Source organism: Grampus griseus (assembly GCF_964374135.1).
Source record: "Grampus griseus genome assembly, chromosome: 6".
NCBI classification, from domain to species: Eukaryota; Metazoa; Chordata; class Mammalia; order Artiodactyla; family Delphinidae; genus Grampus; species Grampus griseus.
This window is the reverse complement of record NC_139000.1, coordinates 42,689,535-42,714,453: the sequence shown is the minus strand read 5'-3', so window position 1 is coordinate 42,714,453 and position 24,919 is coordinate 42,689,535. Positions and strand designations below refer to the sequence as shown.

Genomic DNA, 24,919 nt, shown 5'->3' with positions numbered 1-24,919 from the left:
CCTACCTCATTAGGAAGCCTTGAGAACATTGTGTTGTGCTTTGACCTATACTGGAAGTGGCTTCTACATTCAAGGCGGAGGTTTGTGTGGAGTGTGATTTATCAACGGATTTGTTCATTTAAAATTTGCATACACTAAATTCACTCTTGTGATGTACAGTTCTGTCAGTCTTGACAAATGCAAGGAAGCAAGTATCCACCACCACAATCTTGATACAGCAAAATTACATGAAGACCTCAAAATTTCCTCTGCTGCCCCTTTGTAGTCTCCCACCCAACCCCCATCCCTTCTCCTGGCAACCCCTGATCTGTTTCCATCCCTACAGTTTTGCCTTTTCTAGAGTGCCATATAAACGGAATTCTGTGGTATGTAGCTTTTGGGGTCTGATTTCTTAATTTCACTCCTTTCACTTATACAAATGGATTTGAGAGGCATCCATGTGTGGCATGCATCAGTATTTCATTCCTATATTTTTGAGTAATATTTTATTGTATCCTGTAAATGTTTATCCGTTCACCAGTTCAGGGACATTTCAGTTGGTGATTATGAATAGAGCTACTATAAACATTCATGTATACGTTTTTGTGTGGACATAAATTTTTATTTCTTTTTGGGATTTCGAGGTTCCATGGTAAGGGAATACTTAATTTATATGAAACTGTGGAACTGCTTTTCAAGTGGCTATCCATTTTGCTATCTCACTAACATTGTATGGGTGTTTAGTTGCTCTACACTCTCACTAGCACTTAGTATTGTCATTTAAAACACTTTTTTAAAGCTTTTCTAATAGGTAAATAGTGGTAAAGCCTTGTGGTTTTAATTTGTATTTCCTTAGTGATTGAGGGTGTTGAGCATCTTTTCATGTTATTCCTTGCTGTTTGTATATTTCTGTTGGTGAAATGTCTGTTCAAATCTTACTCATTTTAATTGGATTATTTTTCTGTTGAGATTTAATTTACATACCATTAAATTCACCCTTTTAAAATGTACAATTCAGTGTTTTTTAGTATAGCCACAAAATAGTGCAACTGTCACCACTATCTAATTCCGGAACATTTTCAACACTCCAAAAATAAATCTTATACCTATAAACAGTCAGTACAGATTTATCCCCACCCTTCCTCTGGCAACCAGTAATCTACTTTCTGTCTTCTGTGGATTTGCCAATTCTGGACATTTCATTTAAATGGAATCACAGGGGCTTCCCTGGTGGCGCAGTGGTTAAGAATCCGCTTGCCAATGCAGGGGACATGGGTTCGATCCCTGGTCGGGGAAGATCCCACCTGCCACGGAGCAGCTAAGCCTGTGTGCCACAACTACTGAGCCTGCACTCTAGAGCCCGCGAGCCACAACTACTGAAGCCCGCGCGCCTAGAGCCTGTGCTCTGCAACAAGAGAAGCCACTGCGATGACAAGTCCATGCACCGCAACAAAGAGTAGCCCCTGCTTCCCGCAAGTAGAGAAAGCCTGCGCACAGCAACAAAGACCCAACGCAGCCAAAAATAAATAAATAAAATAAAATAAATAAGTGGAATCACAATATACATGGCCTCTTTTTCTGGCTTCTTTCCCTTAATTTTATATTTTCAAGGTTCGTTTATATTGTAGCGTATATCAGTATTTCATTCTTTTTTGTGACTAATATTCCATTATATGGATATAACTCATTTTGTTAATCCATTCATCAGTTGATGGACATTTAAGTTATTATTTTTCCTTTTATGAGTAATACTGCTGTGAACATTCATGTACAAGTTTTTCGTGAGCATATATTTTAAATGCTTTGGGTATGTACCTAGAAGTGGAATTTCTGAGTCATATGGTAACTCTTTTAGACTTTTTAAGGAACTTCCAAACTCTTTTCCAAAGTGTTTTCTTATTGTTGAGTATTGAAAGTTCTTTAAATATTATGGATACAAGTCCTTTGTAAGATACGTGATTTAAAAATACTTTCTCCCAGTCTTTTCCAAGTCTGTCTTTTGCAAAATAAAAGTTTAAAATTTTGATCAATTCCAGTTTATCAAAAAATTTTTATGTCATGCTTTTTTTTAATTTTAATTTTTTAATTTTTGGCTGTGTTGGGTCTTCATTGCAGTGCACGGACTTCTCATCACAGTGGCTTCTCTTGTGGAGCACTGGCTCTGGGCGCGTAGGCTTCAGTAGTTGTGGCTCGAAGGCTGTAGAGCACAGGCTCAGCAGTTGTGGCACATGGGCTTAGTTGCTTCACAGCATGTGACATCTTCCCCGACCAGGGCTCGAACCTGTGTCCTCTGCACTGGCAGGCAGATTCTTAACCACTGCACCACCAGAGAAGTCCCAATGTCATGCTTTTCATGAGTCAGTTATATCTGTGAAATCTTTAACCCGAAGTCACAAAGATTTTCTCTTATGTTTTATTCCAGAAGTTTTATAATTTTATATTTTACATTTTTGTAAATGTAAAATTTCTGATCCATTTTTGTATAAAGTGCAGTATAGGTTGAAGGTTGGGGTTTCTTTGTTTGCATGTCGATACAAATGTCCAATTTTTCTAGGACGAGTTGCTTAAAAGAATATCCTTTCTCCATCGAATTATCTTTGAACGTTTGTAAAAAAATCAGTAGACTTTATATTTTATGGGTTTATTTTTGAACTGTATCTGTTTCAACGATCTGTGTGTCCATCTGTTCACCTATACCATGCTTATCTTGATAACTGTAACTTTATAGTGTCTTGAAATCAGGTAGTGTGATCCCTCTAATTTTGGTGTTTACCACATTTTAAAAATAATGTGTTAGTGTTTTATGTATCAAAGTTGGTTATATTTTGTTAAATGAAGCTTTGAATAATAGCTAGAATTTTAAAAAATTCTTGGAGAATTTAAAAAGCAATAGTTTTTGTTTGTTTGTTTGTTTTTTTGCGGTACGCGGGCCTCTCACTGTTCTGGCCTCTCCCCTTGCGGAGCACAGGCTCCGGACGCGCAGGCTCAGTGGCCATGGCTCACGGGCCCAGATGCTCCGCGGCACGTGGGATCTTCCCGGACCAGGGCATGAACCCGTGTCCCCTGCACCGGCAGGCGGACTCTAAACCACTGTGCCACCAGGGAAGCCCAAAGCAATAATTTTTTGATAAACTTAGAGGGTTAAAAAATTCTTTGAAAATTTCAATAATAGAAGCTAAATGTTACATAGGAAAAATGTTAAGATGATGGGCTTAATATTTTATGGTCTAATATCAGAAGGATCTGTTAGTTTTAAATGTATGGTTTTGCTAGGTTTCTGTGTAATAATCCAGCCAATTTCACTATTGGCATATGAATCGTATGAATTAGTATACAGGAGTTAAATGGATGGTTTCATATCTAATAATGGAAAAATTGTTTCAGAGATGGCTCTTCGGAAATTAGAATTCATTTTTCCTTAGAAACATTGTTATATATGAATGGAGTTTACAAAAACTAATTATAGTGCAGCAGAACAGTACTACTATACTGGGTCCTGTACAGTATGTAGACTGAGTGCCAGAAGCATCTATTTTGTGTAAGGAGAAAGACGAATTGAGTTTTTTCTCAAACTCCTGGCAAATTCTGATGTTGGTAAAGTATACTTTTTATACAGTGTTATTTACACCCTTCCACCCACCCTTCCCGTGTATCACCTATTTAGGGAGGTGGTAGTATTTATACTTCATAGACTTCATCTGAAGTTCGCCTCCCTACTTTGCTAAACCATCTAGCATTTAATATTTCCTTCAAGAGCTAGGCTGCATCAGAATCAGTCATACATGCTTGTTAGAAATACAGATTTTTTTGGAACCACTTCCCAGACATTATCATTCATTTATCTAGAGTAGGACACCAAAAAAGTTTTTTTTAAAACAAATGACACAGGGGATTGTGATGTACAACTGGGTGCATTTGAAGAGCACTTTCAGGGCAAAAATACTAGAAATTCAGGGGCAGAAGTAATAGTAAGTGTGGCTTGTATGATAGAATTATCATTTGTAACATAGAGCGTACCTCTTAATGTTATAGTTTTCCTTCTCACTTTCTTGTTGTTTGCTCCAGAATTACAGTACTTGGGCAAATTAAAAAATTTTGTTATGCCCGCCATCTTTATGTAACATTAGAAACTCAGATTTCTTCTTCTTTATCTTAAACTAACTTGCATATTCTATTTTTGAAATGGTAATCTCTCAGTTTTCTCTTTATATATAGTCTTATATTCAGTGGCCTCTTAATGCATACCCCCAGTATAACACTAACTCTATAGGAAGATGAAGATTCAGCCAGGGCACAGTTCCTGATTTTAAGAAGTCATTCTTCTGTGATAGGAATATACTGGGAAACCAAACAAATGATTGTCTAGTGGAATTGCCAATTAAATATTGGTTTTTCTTTTATGTTCTTGTTACCGAACCAAATTTCCGTCTGCTTGCTGACATGCAGTAAAGCCATTCTACTGACACCGGATTGTGGTAAAAGAAAGTGCAGCATTTATTGCAGGGCGCCAAGCAAGGAGTCCAGGGCGGCTAGTGCTTAAAAGACCTGAACTCTCCAAAGGCTTTCAGGGAAAGGTTTATAAAGACAGGGTGAGGGAGGGATTTGTGAGGTATGTGAACAGCTCGTGGACATTCTTCTGATTGGTTGGTGGTGAGGTTATTGAGGGTCAGCATCATCAACCTGGAGATTCCAACCAGTCTGGGGTCTCTGTGATTGTGGGCAGCATACAGTTAACTTCTTCCACCTGGTGGGGGTTTCAGTATCTGAAAAAACAGCTCAAAGGACATGGCTCAGAATATTATCTATAGCCCTTGAGGAGGAACTAAAAGTCCTTGACTTTGTTAATGGCTAACTATTATTATTTTGCCTTGCTTGACTGTTTTCCTTTCTGCATTTTCTCAATTCTCTGATTAAATTTATTCTTTGACTAAAGTTTTTCTACAGACAAAAGGCAGGCGGAGGACATGGGTGGGTGTCTATCCTGGGAAGGCCTCATAGGGTCCTGCTTGGTTACATTCTAAGATACTTTCATAAAACTTTAGAGTTGAAAGGGAACATTTTATTATGACAAGTAGTCAAACATACATCAGTGTTACAAGATTTTACAGTCTATATCCATATACCCACAATCTAGATTCTACCATTAATTGGATATTAACAGTTTTATTGAGGTATAATTGACAAATAGTAAAATGCACATATTTAAAGTCTACAATTTGATAAATCTTAACACGTGTTCACCTAGGAAATCATAATCATGATCAAGCTAATGAACATATCCATCATGCCCAAAAGTTTGCTTGCCCACACCCCCAGAGAAATCCATTATTACTACTTTTTCTACCGTACATACCTCTATTTCTGGTATACTGAGAGGTTTTGTTCAAGAATGTGTGTTGGATTTTGTAAAGTGATTTTTCTACATCTACTGATATGATCATAGGATTTTTCTATGAGCCATAGGATTGCATTGATTTTTGAATGTGGAACAAGGCTTTAATGCCTGGAATTAATCCCACTTCACCATAGTATTATTATTTTTATACATTGTTGGATTCAATTTTCTGATATTTTATTGAGGATTTTTGCATCTATGTTCATGAAAGATATTGGTCAGTAGTTTTTCTTTCTTGTAATATTTTCATCTGGTTTTGGTATTAGGGTAATACTGACCTCATAGATGAGTTAAAAATGTTCATATGTTATCTGGAAGAGATTGTAAGGAATTAGTGTCATTTTTTCCTTAAATATTTGGTAGAACATTAGTGAAACCATCTGGGCATTATGCTTTCAGTTTTGAAAGATTATTATTGATTCCGTTTCTTTTATAGATATAGGCCTATTTAGATGATTTTTTCTTGTATGTGTTTTTGTAGAGTGTATTTTTCAAGGAATTGGTACATTTCATCTAAGTTATAACATTTGTGGATGTGTTTATAATATTTCTTTACTAACCTTTTAATGTCCGTGGGATCAGTAGTGATGGCCCTTCCTTTCATTTCTGATATTAGTAATTTGTGTCTTTTCTCTTTCTTCTTAGTTAACATGGCTAGAGAGTTACCAGTTTTATTGATATTTTCAAAGAACCAGGTTTTGGTTTCATTGAAATCTCTATTGATTTTCTGGATTGAATTACATTGACTTCTCTAATTCTTATGATTTCTTTTCTTCTTACTTAGGATTTACTTTGCTCTTCTTTTTCTAGTTTCCTAAGGTGGAAGCTTAGATTATTGGTTTTAGATCTTTCTCCTTTTCTAGTATATGCATTGGATGGTATAAATTTCCCTCTAAGCCCTGATTTGCTGCATGTCACAAATTTTGATAAGTCATATTTTCATTTGACTCAAAATATTTTACGAATTTCTTTTGAGACTGCTTCTTTGACTTACGTGTTATTTAAAGCTAGTGTTTATTTAATCTTCAGATATTTGGGGATTTTCCAGCTTTCTTCCAGAAATCATTACGATTTCTAGTTTAATTCCATTGTGTTCTGAAAGCAAACTTGGTATGACTTCTGTTCCTTTAAATTTGTTAAGGTATGTTTTACGGCCCAGAATATGACTTATCTTGGTTAATGTTCTGTGTGAGCTTGAGAAGAATATGTAATCTGCTGCTGTTGGATGAAATGTTCTATAAATTTGTTATATCCCTTTATTTTTAATTTGTGTCTTTATATTTAACATTGGTTTCTTGTCTTGCCATTTGTGACAACATGGTTGGACCTTGAGAATTATTTTGTTAACTGAAGTAAGTCAGATGGAGACAGACAAATGCTATATTTCACTCATATGTGGAGTGAAAAAAACAAACAGGGACTTCCCTGGCAGTCCAGTGGTTAGGACTCCATGCTTCCACTGCAGGGGGCATGGGTTCAATCCCTTGTCAGGGAACTAAGATCCTGCATGCTGTGTGGTGTGGCCAAAATATTAAAAACAAACAAAAAAACCCAAAACCAAAGTAAATGAAGAAACCAAACCAATCAAAAAACAAGTATGTAGATACAGAGAATAGAATAGTGGTTACCAGAGGGATAGGGGTTGGGGGGAGGGCAAAATGGGTAGAGGGTGTATGGTGAGGTATGGTGATGACTGGAAACTAAATTTTTGGTGGTGAGCAAGCTTTTATACAAAAGTGGAAAAATAATTTGTACACGTGAAACTTATATAATGTTACAAACCAATGTTACCACAATAAAAAGTAATTAAAAAATAATTTAAAAATAAAGTGGGTTTCTTGTAGACACCTTGTAGTTGGGTTTGTTTTTTTATCCACTCTTATCATGTCTCTTTTAATTAGTATGTTCAGACCATTCACATTTAATTTAAAATGATTATTGATATAGTCGGGTTAATGGATTTATATTTATCATAGTTGTAACTCTTTTTGTTGCATGTCTGTCTTTGCTTTTAAAAATCTCCGCCTCTTTTTCTTTCTCTGGTTTTAATTGAGTATTTTATATGGTTTAATTTTTTCTTTTTTTTTTTTGGTCATTGCCTTAAAATTGCAGTATACATTTAAAATTTAGAACTAATCTAGGTCCACTTTCAAATAATACTGTCCTGCTTCAGGGATAGTGGAGGTATCTTGTAACAGTATTCCATTCCATTTCTTCTGCTTCTTCATAACATTGTTATTATTCATTTCACTTATCCATAAACTGTACTCAATGTACTGTTGCTATTATTATTTAGAACAATTTTCCATTAGACCTTTAAGAATAAGGAAACTAAAAGGCTTAATTTTACCTTAATTTATTCCTTCTCTAATGCTTTTGTAGGTCTGAGTTTCTGACCTCTATCATTTCCTTTCTTTCTGAAAACTTTTTTTTTTTTTTTTTTTTTTTTTGCTGTACTTGGGCCTCTCACTGTTGTGGCCTCTCCCGTTGCGGAGCACAAGCTCCGGACGCGCAGGCTCAGCGGCTATGGCTCACGGGCCCAGCCGCTCCGCGGCATGTGGGATCTTCCCGGACCGGGTCACGAACCCATGTCCCCTGCATCGGCAGGCGGACTCTCAACCACTGCACCACCAGGGAAGCCCCTCTGAAAACTTTTAACATTTCTTGCAAGGGAGGTCCACTGGCAACAAATTCTGTCAGTTTTTGTTTGAGAAAGATTTTATTTCTCCTTCACCCCCATCCCCATTACAGATTGTGGTTAAATACATACAATTTGAAATTTATCATAACCATTTTTAAGTGTACAGTGGCATTAGGTATATTCTCATTGTTGTGTAACCATCACCACATCCATCTCCGGAACTCTTTTTGTCTTGCACAACTGTAATACTGTACCCATTAAGCAGTAACTACACATTTTCCCTCCCCTCTGCCTCTGGCAACCACCATTCTATTTTGTGCCTCTATGAATTTGACTATTCTAGGTACCCCATGTAAGTGGTATCATGCAATATTTGTTCTTTTGTGTCTGACATATTTCACTTAGCATAATGTCTTCAAGGTTAATCTGCTATAGCATATGTCAGAATTTCATTCATTTTTAAGCGTGAATTATGTCCCATTGTATGTATATACCACATTTTGTTTCTCCATTCATCTGTCAGTGGACACAGTGGTTGTTTCCACGGTTTAGCTATTGTGAATAATGCTGCTACAAACATGAGTGTACAAATGTCTCTTTGAGTCCCTGCTTTCAAATATTTTTGGTATATACCCACAAGTGGAATTGCTGGGTCATATGGTAATTAATTTTTTCAGGGACCACAATACTACTTTCCATAGCAGTCACACTGTTTTACATTCCCACCAGTGGTGCACAAGGGTTCCAATTTCTCCGCATCCTCAGAAAATCATTACTTTGTTTTGTTGGTAGTAGCCATCCTAATGGATGTGAGGAGCCATCTCATTGTCATTTTGATTTGCACTTCCATATTTATTAGTAGTGATTTTGAACATCTTTTCTTGTGCTTATGGGCCATTTGTATATCTTCTTTAGAAAAATATGTGTTCAAGATCTTTGACCATTTTTAATTGGGTTGTTTGGTTTTTTGTTGTTGAGTTGTAGGAGCTCTTTATATATTCTGAATTAGATGTGTGACTTGTATATATTTCCTGTTCCATGTGTTACCTTTTCAATGTTGATAGTGTCCTATGATGCACAGAAGTTTTAAATTTTGATGAAGTCCAAATCTTCTATTTTTTGTTGTTGTTTTTTGGTGTCATGTCCAAGAAATCATTGCCAAATCGAGATCATGCAACTTTTTACCTATGCTTTCTTTTGAGAATTTTATAGTTTTAGGTCTGACATTTAAGTCTTTGATCCATTTTGAGTTAATGTTTGGATATAGTATTGAAAAGACAGTTTGCAAATTGAATGATCTCAGTAGCCTTGTAAATAATCATTTAACTATATATGTGAGGGTTTATTTCTCGGCTCTCTATTCGATTGGTCTAAGTTTTTGTGTTCCAGCACCATGCTGGATTTTGTTTCGTTTTTATTGAAATAGAGTTGATTTACAATACTGTGTGAGTTTCAGGTGTACAGCATAGTGAGTCATTATTTTTGCAGATTATATTCTGCTATAGGTTATTAGTGGGTATAATTCCCTGTGCTATATAGTAAATCCTTGTTTCTTATCTATTTTATATATAGCAGTTTGTATATCTTCATCCCATACCCCAAAATTGTCCCTCCTTCTGTCCCTCTCCCCTTTGGTAACCACAAGTTTGTTTTCTATGTCTGTGAACCTGTTTTGTATATACATTCATTTGTATTATTTTTTGGATTCCATATATAAGTGATATAGTATAATGTTTGTCTTTCTCTGACTTTTTTCACTAAGCGTAGTATTCTCTAGGTCCATCCTTGTTGCTGCAGTTGGCCGTATTTCATTCTTTTTTATGGCTGAGTAATATTCCATTGTGTGTGTGTATGTATGTGTGTGTGTCACATCTTAGTCCAGTCACCTATTGATGGGCATTTGGGTTGCTTCCATGTCTTGGCTATTGTAAATGGTGTTACTATGAACATTGGGGTGCATGTATCTTTTTTGAATTAGTGTTTTCTTTTTTTCTGGCTATATACACAGGAGTGGAATTGCTGGATCATATGCTAGTTCTATTTTTAGTTTTTTTAAGGTACCTCCATACTGCTCTCCATTGTGGCTGCACCAATTTACGTTCCCACCAACAGTGTATGAGGGTTCCCTTTTCTCCATATCCTCTCCAGCATTGTTGTTTGTAGACTTTTGATGATAGCCATTCTGACAGGTGTGAAGTGGTTTTGATTTGCATTTCTCTAATAATTAGCAATATTGAGAATCTTTTCATGTGCCTATTAGCCGTCTATATGTTGTCTTTGGGAAAATGTCTATTCAAGTCTTCCACCCATTTTTTTTAATGGATTGTTTGTTTTTTTGATATTGAGTTGTATGAGCTGTTTGCATATTTTGGATATTAACCCCTTGTCAGTCACATCATTTGCAAATATATTCTCCCATTCCATATGTTGTCTTTTTAGCAAGCACCATGTTGTTTTGATCACTGTGCTTTTGTTAGTACATTTCAAAATCAGGAAATGTGAGACTGCCAAGTTTCTTTTGAAGGTTGTTTTGACTGTTTGTGGGTCCTTTGAGATGCCATATGAATTTTTCTATTTCTGTAAAAAACATTGGGATTTTAATGTGGATTACATTGAATCTGTAGGTTGCTTTGAGTAGTACTGATATCTTAACAATATTGTCTTCCAGTCTGTGAACATGGAATATCTTTCCATTTATATGTGTTTTTACTTTATTTCAACAATGTTCTATAGGTTTTGGGGTATAAGTCATTCTCCCTTCCCTCCCCCCCCATTAAGTTTATTCCTAAGCATTTTATTATTTTTGGCGCTATTGTAAATGGAATTTTTTTCTTAATTTCCATCTTGAATTGTTCATTGTAAGTGTATAGAAACAACTGATTTTTGTGTTTTGATTGTGTACCCAGCAACATGCTGAATCCATTTATTCTAGCATGGTTTTTTTGTGGAATATTTGTTTTTCTTCATATAAGATCATGCTGTCTGAACAGAGAGAATTTTACTTCTTCCTTTCCAATGTGGATGCCTTTTATTTATTCTTCTTGCCCAATTGCTCTGGCTATGACTTTCTATGTTGAATAAAAGTGGCAAAAGTGGGCATCCTTATCTTTTTCCTGATGTTAGAGGAAAAGACTTGTCTTTCATCATTGAGTATGATGTTCATTGTGGGCTTTTCATATATGGCTTTAATATATTGAGGCAGTTTCCTTTAATTCCTAACTTTTTGAGTGTTTTTATCATGAAAGAATGTTGAAATTTTTTTGAATGCATTTTCTTCATCAGTTGCGGTGATCTGTGTTTTTTCCTTCATTCTGTTAATGAGGTGTATCACATTGATTGAATTTGTATATTGAACCATCTTTCCATTCTTAGAATGTTATACTGAGTAATGGTTTATAATTCTTTTAGTGTACCATTGAATTTTGTTTGCTAGTATTCTGTTGAGGATTTTTGCCTCAGTATCCATGGGGGATATTGATCTGTAGCTTTCCTGTGGTATCTTTGTCTGGCTTTGGTATCAGATTAATGCTGACCTCATATATTAAGTTTGTGGAAGTATTTCCTTTTCTTCAGTTTTTGGGAAGAATTTGAGGAGGATTGGTGTTCTCTTTTAAATGTTTGAAGAAGAAACTATCTGATCCTGGGCTTTTGTTGTTGTTGTGGGTTTTTGATTAATGATGAAATCTCATTACTAATTATAGATCTGTTCAGATTATGCATTTCTTCATGATTCATTAGTGGTAGGATGAGTGTTTTTAGGAATTTATCCATTTTATCTAGGCTATCAAATTTGTTGACATACAGCTGTTCGTAGTATTCTTACAATCCTTTTTATTTTTGTAAAATTGGTAGTACTATCCCCTCCTTCATTTCTCATTTTAGTTACAGTTGACTCTTGAACAATGCAGGGGTTAGGGGCATCGAACCCCCACACAGTCGAAAATCTGCATATAACTTTACAATTGGCCTTCCATATCTGTGGTTCACATTCTTGGATTCAGCTATCAATGGATCATGTAGTACTGAAGTACGTACTTATTGGAAAAAAATCCACATGTAAGTGGATCCACAAAATTCAAACCTGTGTTGTTCAAGGGTCAATTGTATTTGACTCTTCTCTCTTTTTCTTGGTCAGGCTAGCTAATGATTTATCAATTTTGTTGAACTTTTTTGTTTCTTGTAACAGCTTTTGACTTAAAGTCTGTTTTGTCTAATATCCGTATAGCTATTTCTGCTCTCTTGGTTATTATTTGCATGGGAAATCTTTTTTAATCCTTTCACTTTTGAGCTATGTGTGGTTTCAAGCTTTTGGTTTCATCAATTTTCTCTTGGTTTTCTGTTCTTTATTTTGCTTATGTCTGTTCTAAACTTTATTATTTCATTCCTTCTGGTAGCTTTGGGTGTAGTTAATCTTTTTCTGTTTCTTTAAGATGCAAATTTAGGTTGTTGATTTGGGATTATTTCTTCCTTTTTTTTTTTTTTTTTGCGGGTACGAGGGCCTCTCACTGTTGTGGCCTCTCCCGTTGCGGAGCACAGGCTCCGGACACGCAGACTCAGCAGCCACAGCTCACGAGCCCAGCTGCTTTGCGGCATGTGGGATCCTCCCGGACCAGGGCATGAACCCGCGTCCCCTGCATCGGCAGGCAGACTCTCAACCACTGCGCCACCTGGGAAGCCCATTTCTTCCTTTTTAATGTAAACATTTACTGCTATAATTTGTCTCCCAGGACTGCTCTTGCTGCATCCCATACATTTTGGTATGTTGTTTCCATTTTAATTTTTCTTAAATTGTTTTAAAATTTTTCTTGTGATTTCTTCTTTGATTCATTGCTTGAGTGTGTTAATTTTCATATATTTGTGGATTTTTTTTTTTTTTTTTGGCTGTGTTGGGTGTTCGTTGCTGCGTGCGGGCTTTCTCTAGTTGTGGAGAGTGGGGGCTACTCTTCGTTGCAGTGCGCAGGCTTCTCATTGCAGTGGCTTCTCTCGTTGTGGAGCACGGGCTGTAGGTGCGTGGGCTTCCGTAGTTGTGGCACATAGGCTCAGTAGTTGTGGTGCACGGGCTTAGTTGCTCCGTGGCATGTGGGATCTTCCCAGACCAGGGCTTGAACCCGTGTCCCCTGCATTGGCAGGTGGATTCTCAACCACTGTGCCACCAGGGAAGCCCCTATTTGTGGATTTTTTAGTTTTCCTTCTGCTGTTGATTTCTGGATTCATTCCACTCATTCCATCAGGAAACATAGCTTATATAATTTCAGTCTTTTAAAATTTATTTAGATTCTTTTGTTGCCTAACAGTCTTATACTGGAAAATGTTCCCTGCGCACTTGAGGAAATTGTGTATTCTGTTGTTGGGTAAGGGTGTTCTGTATATATTTGTTAAGTTCAATTCATCTATTTTCTTGTTAACCTTCTGTCTGGTTGTTCCATCCATTACTAAAGTTGTGTATTGAAGCCGCCTACTAATACTATAGAGCTGTCTATTTCTCTCTTCAATTATGTTAGTGTTTGCTTCATATGTTTTTGATTTCTGATGTTTGGTGCATATATGTTTATAACTTTTATATCTTCTTAGTGAATTGATCCTTTTATCATCTTATAATGCCCTTTTTTGTTTCTTGTAACAGCTTTTGACTTAAAGTCTGTTTTGTCTAATATCAGTATAGCTATTTCTGCTCTCTTTTGCTTATTATTCACAAGGGAAATCTTTTTTAATCCTTTCACTTGTGAGCTATGTGTGGCATTAGACCTAACATAGAGGGACCCTGTTTTTGTTTGTTTTTGTTTTTTTAAATCCCTTTTGTCCATCTGTGTCTTTTGATTGGGAAGTTTAAACTGTTTACACTTAAAGCAATTACTGATAGGGAAGGATTTACTATTGCTGTTTTGTTCATTATTTTATGTCTTATGACTTTTTGTTTCTCTTTTTTTCTTATTGCTTTCTTTGTGTTCAATTTTTTTGTAGTGATGTGTTTTTTTTTTTTTTTTTTTTCCGGTACGTGGGCCTCTCACTGTTGTGGCCTCTTCCCGTTGCGGAGCACAGGCTCCGGACGCGCAGGCTCAGCGGCCATGGCTCACGGGCACAGCTGCTCCACAGCATGTGGGATCTTCCCGGACCGGGGCACGAACCCGTGTCCCCTGCTTCGGCAGGCGGACTCTCAACCACTGCGCCACCAGGGAAGCCCAGTGATGTGTTTTGATTCCCTTATTTCCTTTTGTGTATAGTCTATAGATATTTCCTTTGTGGTTCCACAGGGATTACATATAATATCTTAACGTTATAACAGTATATTTTAAACTGATACTGACTTAAATTCAATTGCATACAGTAACTTTACTCCTTTACAGCTTGCCTCCCCATCTTTGTTATTGATGTTAAAAAAAAAAAAACATGACATCTTTATATAGTATGTATCTAGTAACATAGCTTTATAACTTTTTAATCTTTTTGTCTTTTAAACCCTGTAAAAATAAAAAATGGAGTTAAAAAGTTGAACCACAATAGTACTGGTTTTTATATTTGCCCATGTATCTTTGTTTATTGGAGAACTTTATATTTTTATATGGCTTCATGTTAGCACCTAGCATCCTTTCTTTTTAACTTGAAGGACTCCCTTTGAAACTTCTTGTAAGGCAGCTCTGCTGGTAATGAACTCCCTCAGCTTTTGTTTATCGGTGAATATCTTAATTTTCCCCTCATTTTTTCTGGATATAATGCTCTTGATTGACAGTTTTTGTTATAATTCAGCACTTAAAATATATTATTCCCCTGTTTTCTGGCTTACAGTGTTTCTGCTGAGAAATCTACTGATAATCTTATTGAGGATCCTATGTACATGTCAAGTTGCTTTTCTCTTGTTGCCTTTAATAGTCTCTCTTTGATTATTGTGTTTCTTGTTTGAAATTCTTGAATTTATATATCCATGTCTTTCTTCAAATTTGGGAGGTTTCTGGCTATTATTTCTTCAAATAAGCTCTCTACCCATTTATCTGTCCTCCTTGTGGACTCCCATGATTAACGATATATTGACCCCCTTAATGATGTCCCATAAGTCCCTTAACCTCTGTTCACTTTTCCTCATTTTTTTTTTTTTACTCCTGTGTATTTTCAAATGACCTGTCTTCAAGTTTTCTGATTCATTCTTTTGCCTGTTCAAGTCTGCTTTTGATTTTCTCTAGTGAGTTTTCAATCCAGTTATTCCTTGTATCTCCGTTGGTGTGTGTGTGTGTTTTCTACTTTCTTTCAAGACTTGTTGTAGTTGATCTCATGTACATACAACATTGAATAAGGTTAAGGTGTGCAACATGTTGGTTTGATACATTTATATATTGCAGTATGGTTACCACCATAGCTTTAGCTGACACCTCTATCGATTAACGTCAATATCGTTTCTTTTTTGTGGTGAGAATGTTTAAGATTTAGTTTCTCAGCAGTTGTTGAAATATATAATACACTATTTTGACTGTAGTCACCATGCGCTACATTAGATCTCCATAACTTAATTATCATAGTTGCAAGTTTATGTCCTTTAACAACATCTCCCCAATTCTCCCACATTCCAGTCCCTGGTAGCCACCATTCTACTCTGTTTCTACAAGTTTGGGTTTTTTAGATTCTTCACATAAATGATGTCGTACAGTGTTCATCTTTCTCTGTCTGGCTTATCTCACTAACCATAAGCCCCTCAGAGGGAGTCCATCCTTGTTGTTTCAAGTTTGTTTCTTACTCATGGCTTAATATTCCATTGTATATATGAACCACATCTTTATCCATTCATCTTGATGACACTTAGGTTGTTTCCATATTTTGGCTATTGTGAATAATGCTGCAATAAACATGCAAGTGCAGAAATCTTTTTTCTTTAATCTTTTTATTTATTTGGTTGTGCCAGCTCTTAGTTGCAGCAGGCGGGCTCCTTCGTTGTGGCTCACAGTCTCCTTAGTCGCGTCTCACTGGCTCCTTAGATGTGGCATGTGAACTCTTAGTTGCGCATGCATGAGGGATCTAGTTACCTGACCAGGGATCAAACCTTGGCCCCCTGCATTGGGAGTGCAGAGTCTTAACCACTGCACCACCAGGGAAGTCCCGCAGAAATCTTTTTGATATCCCATTTTCTTTGCCTTTGGATGTATATGAAGAAGTGGGTTTTCTGGATCATATTCAAGATTTTTTCCTTTTATTTTCTGCAGTTTGATTATGGTATTCCTAGGTGTAGATTTTTTATTTCCCTGCTTGATATTTTCTGAGCTTCCTGGATCTGTGGTTTGGTGTCTTTATCATTAATTTCAGAAGTTTCTCAGCCATTATTGCTCCAAATATATGTGTATATTTTTGTTCCTTTCTCCTTTTTTGCCTTCTGGTATTTCCATTAGGCATATGTTACAGCTTTTATAATTGTCCTACAGTTCTTGGACATTCTGTTTCATTATTTTTATTTTACTTTATTTTTCTCTTTGCATTTCAGTTTGGAAGTTTATATTTACATATCCTCAAGCTTGCTGATTTTTTTTTGATGTAAAATGACTTAAACTTTATTTAAAATGTGCATTTCAGAACTGTTCAGTATTGTAAATTTATGAACAGACCCAGCGAAATAAGATAGAAATTATCACATAATCACTTGTATTTTATTTTTATTTATTTTTAATTTTTAATTGATTTTTTCATTGAAGGAAAGATTCTTTAAATCCAATAGTGCTCCACAGTTTTCAAAAGTTTCACACATACAATTTCATATAATCCCATAATAACCATAATAATCTTTTTCCCCCCAACCCCCTATATTGTTTCTTTCTCCTTCCCTCTCTCCACTGGTAACCACTAGTTTGTTCTCTGTATCTGTGAGTCTGCTTCTTATTTGTTTTATTCACTAGCTTGCTGTATTTTTTTTTGATTCCACATATAAGTGATATATAGTATTTGTCTTTCTCTGATTTATGTCGCTTAGCATAATGCCTTCCAAGTCCATCCATGTTGCTGCAATGGCAATATTTTATTCTTTTTTATGGCTAGGTATTATTCCATTGTATATATATACCACATCTTCTTAATCTATTCATCTGTTGATGGACACTTAAGTTGCTTCCGTATCTTGGCAATTGTAAATGATGCTGCTATGAACACTGGGGTGCATGTATATTTTCTAATTAGTGTTTTGGGTTTTTTTCAGATATATACCCAAGGAGTGGAATTGCTGGGTCATCTGGTAGTTCTGTTTTCCATTTTTTGAGAAACCTTCATACTGTGTTCCACAGTGGCTGCACCAATTTACATTCCCACCAACAGTGTACAAGGGTTCCCTTGCCTCCATATCCTTGCCAACATTTGTTACTTGTCTTCTTTTTGATGATAGCCATTCTGACAGGTGTGAGGTGATATCTTATTGTGGTTTTGATTTGCATTTCCCTGATGATTAATGATGTTGAGCATGTTTTCATATGCCTGTTGGCCATCTGCTTGTCTTCTTTGGGAAAATGTCTATTCAGTTCTTTTGCCCATTTTTTTTTTTTTTGTGGTACGCGGGCCTCTCACTGTTGTGGCCTCTCCCGTTGCGGGTCACAGGCTCCGGACGCACAGGCTCAGCGGCCATGGCTCACGGGCCTAGCGGCCCTGCGGCATGTGGGATCTTCCCGGACCAGGGCACAAGCTCGTGTCCCCTGCATTGGCAAGTGGACTCTCAACCACTGCGCCACCAGGGAAGCCCTCTTTTGCCCATTTTTAATCTTTTTTTTTTTTTTTTTTGGCGTCCTTGTTTGTTTTGCTACACCATGCAGCATGCAGGATCTTAGTTCCCCAACCAGGGATTGAACCTGGGCCCCATGCAGTGGAAGCGTGGAGTTCCAACATCTGGACCACCAAGGAATTCCCCGGGTTTTTTTTTTTGATGTTGAGTTGTATGAGCTGTTAATATATGTTGGATGTTAACTCCTTATCAGTCATTTCATTTATAAATATTTTCTCCCATTCAGTAGACTGTCTTTTTGTTTTGTTGATGGTTTCCTTTGCTGCGCAAAAGCTTTTAAGTTTAATTGGTTTTTTTGTTTGTTTGTTTGTTTGTTTTGCGTTTGTTTCCTTTGCTTTAGAAGATGGATCCAAAAAATATTGCTGCAATTTATGTCAAAGAGTGTTCTGCCTATGTTTTCCTCTAGGAGTTTGATAGTATCCGGTCTTACATTTAGGTCTTTAATTCATTTTGAGTTTATTTTTGTATATGGTGTTAGAAAATGTTCTAATTTTGTTCTTTTACGTGTAGCTGTCCAGTTTTCTTAGCACCACTTGTTGAAGAGACTGTGTTTTCTTCATTGTATATTCTTGTCTTCTTTCTCTTAGATTAATTGACCATAAGTGTGTGGGTTTATTTCTGGGCTCTCCTCTTACATTGATTAATGTGTCTGTTTTTGTGCCAGTACCAGTACTGTTTTGATTACTGTAGCTTTGTAGTATAGTTTGAAGTCAGGGAGTGTGATTACTCCAGGTCTGTTCTTCTTTCTCAAGATTGTTTTGGCTATTCAAGCTCTTTTGTGTTTCCATGAAAATTTAAAAATTATTTGTTCTAGTTCTGTGGAAAATGCCATTGGTATTTTGATAGGGATTGCATAGAATCTACTTTGCCTTGGGTAGTATGGCTATTTTAACAGTATTAATTCTTTCAATCCAAGAACATGGTATATCTTTTCATCTGTTTGTGTCATCTTCTGTTTCTTTCATTCGTGTCTTATATAGTCTTCTGAATACAGGTCTTTTACCTGCTTGGGTAGATATATTCCTAGGTATTTTATTCTTTTTTATGCGATAGTAAATTGGATTGTTTCCTTATTTTCTCTTTGATACTTTGTTGTTAGTGTATAAAATTACAACAGCTTTCTGTATGTAATTTTGTATCCTACAACATTACTGGATTTGTTGATGAGCTATAGTAGTTTTCTGGTGGTGTCTTAAAGATTTCCTGTGTATAGTACCATGTTATCTGAAAACAGTGACAATTTTACTTCTTCCTTTCCAATTTGGATTCCTTTTATTTCTTTTTCTTCTCTGATTGCTGTGGCTAGAACTTCCAAACCTACATTGAGTAAATATGGTGAGAGTGAATGTCCTTGTCATGTTCTTGATCTTAGAGGAAATGCTTTCAGCTTTTCAGCATTGAGTATGATGGTAGCTGTGGGTTTGTAATCATATATTACAGACAAAATGGATGTTGAATTTTATCAAAAGTTTTTCCTTCATCTATTGAGATGATCATATGGTTTTTATTCTTCAGTTTGTTAATGTGCTGTATCACACTGATTGTTTTGTGGGTATTGAAAACTCCTTGCTTCCCTGGGATAAATCCCACTTGATCATGGTGTATGATTCTCTTAATGTATTGTTGGATTTGGTTTGCTGGTATTTTCTTGAGAATTTCTGCATCTGTGGTCATCAGTGATATTGGCCTGTAACTTTCTTTTATGGTATCTTTGGTTTTGGTATCAGGATGATGGTGGCCTCATAGAATGATTTTCGAAGTGTTCCTTCCTCTGCAATTTTTTGGAGTAGTTTAAGAAGGATAGGTGTTAACTCTAAGTGTTTGGTAGAATTCACCTGTGGAGCCATCTGGTCCTGGACTTCTGTTTTTTGGGAGCTTTTTAATCACAGTTTCAATTTCAGTACTTGTACTTGGTCTGTTCATATTTTCTATTTCTTCCTGGTTCAGTCTTGGGAGATTGTACCTTTCTAAGAATTTGTCTATTTCTTCTAGGTTGTCCATTTTATTGGCATATAGTTGCTTGTAGTAGTCTCTTACGGTCCTTTGTATTTCTCTGGTGTCCGTTGTAACTTCTCCTTTCTCATTTCTAATTTTATTGATTTGAGTCCTCTCTTTTTTTCTTGATGAGTCTGGCTAAAGGTTTATCAATTTTGTTTAACTTTTCAAAGAATCAGCTTTTAGTTTTATTGTTCTTTTCTATTTTCTTGGTTTCTATTTCATTTATTTTTGCTTTGATCTTTATGATTTCTTTCCTTCTGCTAACTTTGAGTTTTGTTTGTTCTTTCTCTAGTTGCTTTAGGTGTAAGGTTAAGTTTTTTTAATTGAGATTTTTCCTGTTTCCCTGAGGTAAGCTTGCATCGCTATAAACTTCCCTCTCAGAACTGCTTTTGCTGTGTCCCATAGGTTTTGGATGGTCATTTTTTATCATTTTCATTTGTCTCTAGGTATTTTTAAATTTCTTCTTTGATTTCTTCAGTGATCCATTGGTTGTTTAGTAACATACTGATTAGTCCACATATTTGTGTTTTTTGCAATATTTTTCTTTCAGTTGTTTTCTCATCCCATAGTGTTGTGGTTGGAAAAGATGCTTGATATGATTTCAGGTTTCTTAAAGTTACTGAGACTTGCTTTGTGGCCCAACATGTGATCTATCCTGGGGAATGTTCTATGTGCACTTGAAAAGAATGTGTATTCTGCTGCTTTTGGACCAAATTCTCTATATGTATCAGTTAAGTTCAGGTAGTCTAGTCTGTCATTTAAGTCCAGTGTTACCTTATTGATTTCTGTCTGGATGATCTGTCCGTTGATGTACATGCGGGTGTTAAAATCCCTTACTGGGCTTCCCTGGTGGCACAGTGGTTGAGAATCTGCCTGCTAATGCAGGAGACACAGGTTCGAGCCCTGAATACATTGTTCTTTTACGTGTAGCTGTCCAGTTTTCTTAGCACAGGTTGCTCCCACATGCTGTGGAGCAACTAGGCCCGTGAGCCACAACTACTGAGCCTGCGCGTCTGGAGCCTGTACTCCGCAACAAGAGAGGCCGCGATAGTGAGAGTCCCGCACACCACGCTGAAGAGTGGCCCCCGCTTGCCACAACTAGAGAAAGCCCTCACACAGAAACAAAGACCCAACACAGCATAAATAAATTAATAAACTCCTACCCCCAACATCTTTAGGTGGTCTTGTCTTGGGTTAACGTATATTTACAATTGTATCTTTTTCTTGGTTTGATCCTTTGATCAGTATATAGTGTCCTATTTTGTTTTTTATAATAATCTTTATTTTAAAGTTGATTTTGTGTGATACAAGTATTACTAGTTGGGCTTTCTTTAGACTTTCATTTACATGGAATACCTTTTTTCATCCTCTCACTTTCAGTCTGTGTGTGTCTCTAGATCTGAAGTGAGTCTCTTGTAGACAGCATATATATGGGTCTTGTTTCTGTATCCATTCAGCCACTCTGTCTTTTGGTTGGAGCACTTAGTCCATTTACATTTAAGGTAATTATTGATATGTATGTTCTTATTGTCAGTTTGTTAACTGCTTTGAACTTATTTTCGTAGGTTCTTCCCCTTTCTCCTCTTGTTCTCTTCTCTTGTGATTTGATGAATATCTTTGTGTTTGGGATTCCTTTTTTGTGTGTGTATATCTATTGTAGATTTTTGGTTTGTGGTTACCATGATGTTTTTGTATAGCAATCTATACAAAGCATAATAGCCAAAAACTTCCCTAACGTGAAAAAGGAAGCACTCACTGAAGTCCAGGAAGTGCAGAGAGTCCCATACATGATAAACCCAAGGAGGAACACACTGAGACACATATTAGTCAAGCTGACAAAAGTTAAAGACAAAGAGAAAATATTAAAAGCAACAAGGGAAAAGCAACACATAAGAAGGAAATCCCCATAAGGTTATCAGCTTATTTTTCAGCAGGAATTCTGCAGACTAGAAGAGAGTGACACAATATATCCAAAGTGATGAAAGGGTAAAGCCTATAATCAAGAATATTCTATCTAGCAAGGCTCTCCTTCTGATTTGATGGAGAGATGAAAAGCTTTACAAACAAGCAAAAGCTAAAAGAGTTCAGCACTACCAAACCAGCTTTACAACAAATGTTAAAGGAACTTCTCTAGGTGAAAAAAGAAAAGGCCACAATTCAAAGCAGGAATATTATTAAATGAAAAGACTCACAGGTAAAAGGCAAACATACAGTAAAGGTAGGAAATCATCCACACACAAAGCTAGTAGGGAGATTAAAAGACAAAAGTAGTAAAATCATCTATACCCACAATAAGCAGTTAAGGGATACACAAAACAATTAGATATAAAATGTGATATTAGAAACAGTCATTGTGAGAGGAGGAGAGTACAAATGCAAGTTTTTAAAAATGCATTTGAGATCAGCAACTTAAAACAATTGCATATATATATATACACACACACACCCATATATATATATATATATATATATATACACACACACATACACACACGCACACACATATATATATATATATATATATATATGCTGGGTTGGCCAAATATATATATTGGGTTGGCTAAAATGTTCATTTGGGTTGTTCTGTACATCTTGTAGAACAACCCAAATGAACATTTTGGCTAACCCAATATATATATAGACTGCTATGCAAAAACCTCATGGTAACCGGAAAAACCAAAAACCTAAAATCACTTGTACTTTAAATGGTACTACAAGCATCTAAAGTTAGTTTTATATGGAAATATTAACTTTGTTGGATATTTTAATGTCGTTATCTCTTAATCTTTTTTTTAGTGTCATGTATTTTTCATTTTGCTGCACTGTGAGCCCTTTTTTATTTAAGAAGATTTAATAGAAATATTTCTATCAAATTTAATTTTTTTAACCAGTATGTGGAGATATTGTATAACATTATAGACTTATTTAAAGCTATTTATAGAAGATACATTTTAATGTAAAATAATGTTTTACAGTATAGCACTTTTCAGCTGTACTCAGTGATTCATTTTATGTCTATATAGTATATTGACTCGAAAAAAAATTCAGAGCACAAAGTATATTGAAGGCTGCCAGTACAAAGAATTATCCATAAATGAAAAGTTCACGCTCTACATTTGAACATTACAGTAGGAAAAACAATAAGTGATACTCCATGTACCTATATCATTCACTGATTGGTCACTACCACAATGGATCAATAAGTTTGTCTAATTGTACAGCTTACCTTTATTAGATGTTTACTGATGTTTATTTCTTGTTTGTTTCCCCAGACGTTATGTGAACGTCTAGACAGCAGTTACTCATATACAAATTATTGCTTAAAAGTGAAGGCATTCATTTTGTGTATCAGAATTAAAACAGCAAGATATGACAACATTCCAGTATCTCTAGGAAATCCTTGTTAACCTCACATTGATGGATTAAAAATTTCTTTGCAATTGTATTTAAACAAATATATTTAAATACAGTTCATTTTTTCCTATATTTTCTTATATCATGCTGTGTTGGTAAATTCATATTATTTGTATAATTTTAATGAAAATGTATTCATTAACAGTGAGCTGCAACCGTAGAGGTCAGAACTTATAGTAAATGATGTTTTGGTCAGACATACAAGCTTAGACTAAGTTGAAGGATGAAGGTGAGCCAACAATCATAGTTGGATTCTGTTTCTGTTATGTACATTTTTATGATTATTTTCCTTAATATGACATTTAGGAATGACGTTTACCTAGCTTGTTAAAATAAAAGTTATTTGAAAATTTCAATTTTATTTTTTAATAATTTTTCTTTTTAGGAGCTGTAGCCCTGAAGAATCTTGAAATTAAAGAAAATGCCCTGGTAGGTTTTGACTATAAAAATTGTTGTATTAGTGCAGTTAGCTGCATAGACTTCTTCCTGATTTACTTTAACATCTTAAATTATTTAAGTTTGAGAAAAATTTTAAAAAGTAATTTTTGTAAAATGTGAATTTTGCAAAATGGACTTTTAATCTCCATAAAAGTACAAACTGACAGTGTAATTTTCCCCATTAAAAATACTTCTAAAATTTATCTCTTCCTATATGGTTTCATTTTAGATTGTTAATTTACCTCTCCAATCATCTTCAGGTTTTTTTTTCCCTAATACCATTTTAATCATTTTTTACTGTAGAATACAGTGGCGTGAATTACAGTGTTGTACAACTGTCATCAGTATGTATTTCTAAAACATTTTTGATACTCCAAGGGGAACCCTGTAACCAGTAAGAAATACCTAACTCCCCATTCCCTCTCTCCATATACCTTGCTAACTTCTACTTTCGTCTGTCTTAATTTGCCTATTCCAGGTACCTCATATAAATAGAATAATGCTATGTTTGTCATTTTGTGTCTAGTTTACTTAGCATAATTCCTTCAAGGTTCATCCATGTTGTAGCATTTATCAGAAAATCACTCCTTTATCTGGCTGAAAAATGTATGTATATGCCACATTTTGTCCATTTATCTGTGGATGGACACTTGGGTTGTTTCTGCCTTTTGTCTCTTGTGAATAATGCTACAATGAACATTAGCATACATGTCCGTTCAAGTTCTTACCTTCAGTTTCTGTGTGTAAATACCTAGGAGTGAAATTGCTGGATTATTTGGTTATTTTATGTTTAGCCTTTTCAGGAACTGCCACACTGCTTTCCATAGCAGTTGAACCATTTTACACAGGCATACCTTGGAGATTTTGCAGGTTCATTTCCAGTCCACTGCAATAAAGTGAATACTATTGCAATAAAGCAAGTCACATGAATTTTTCCCAGTGCATATAAAAATTATATTTACTCATACTGTATTCTCAAAAACAAGTTTACATACCTCAATTAATAAATAACGCTATTGGGAAAGTGGCGCTGATAGATTTGCTTAACACAGAATTGCTACAAACCTTCAATTGGTTAAAAACAAACAAACAAACAAAAAAAACCCCCACAGTATCTGGGAAGCGCAACAAAGCAAAGTACAATAAATTGAGGTATGCCTAAATTCCCACCAGCAATGCATGAGGGTTCTAATTTCTCCACATCCTTGACAACATTTATTTTCTGGTTTTTGATAACAGCCATCCCAGTGGGAATGAAGTGGTATATCGTTTTGGTTTTCCTTTGCACTTCTCTAATGACTGTTGAGGCTGAGCG

At 35.7% G+C, this 24,919-nt stretch overlaps 1 protein-coding gene across 1 annotated transcript in view; it reads left to right on the top strand.

The window, feature by feature from the left end:
- The window catches only part of VPS13A (vacuolar protein sorting 13 homolog A), a 235,726-nt gene that overhangs the window by 1,508 nt on the left and 209,299 nt on the right, over positions 1–24,919 (top strand). Inside the window, exon 2 of the mRNA XM_082656304.1 lies at positions 23,552–23,595. Coding sequence (XP_082512430.1) covers positions 23,552–23,595 — 44 coding nt within the window. The remainder of the gene's footprint in view (positions 1–23,551; positions 23,596–24,919) is intronic.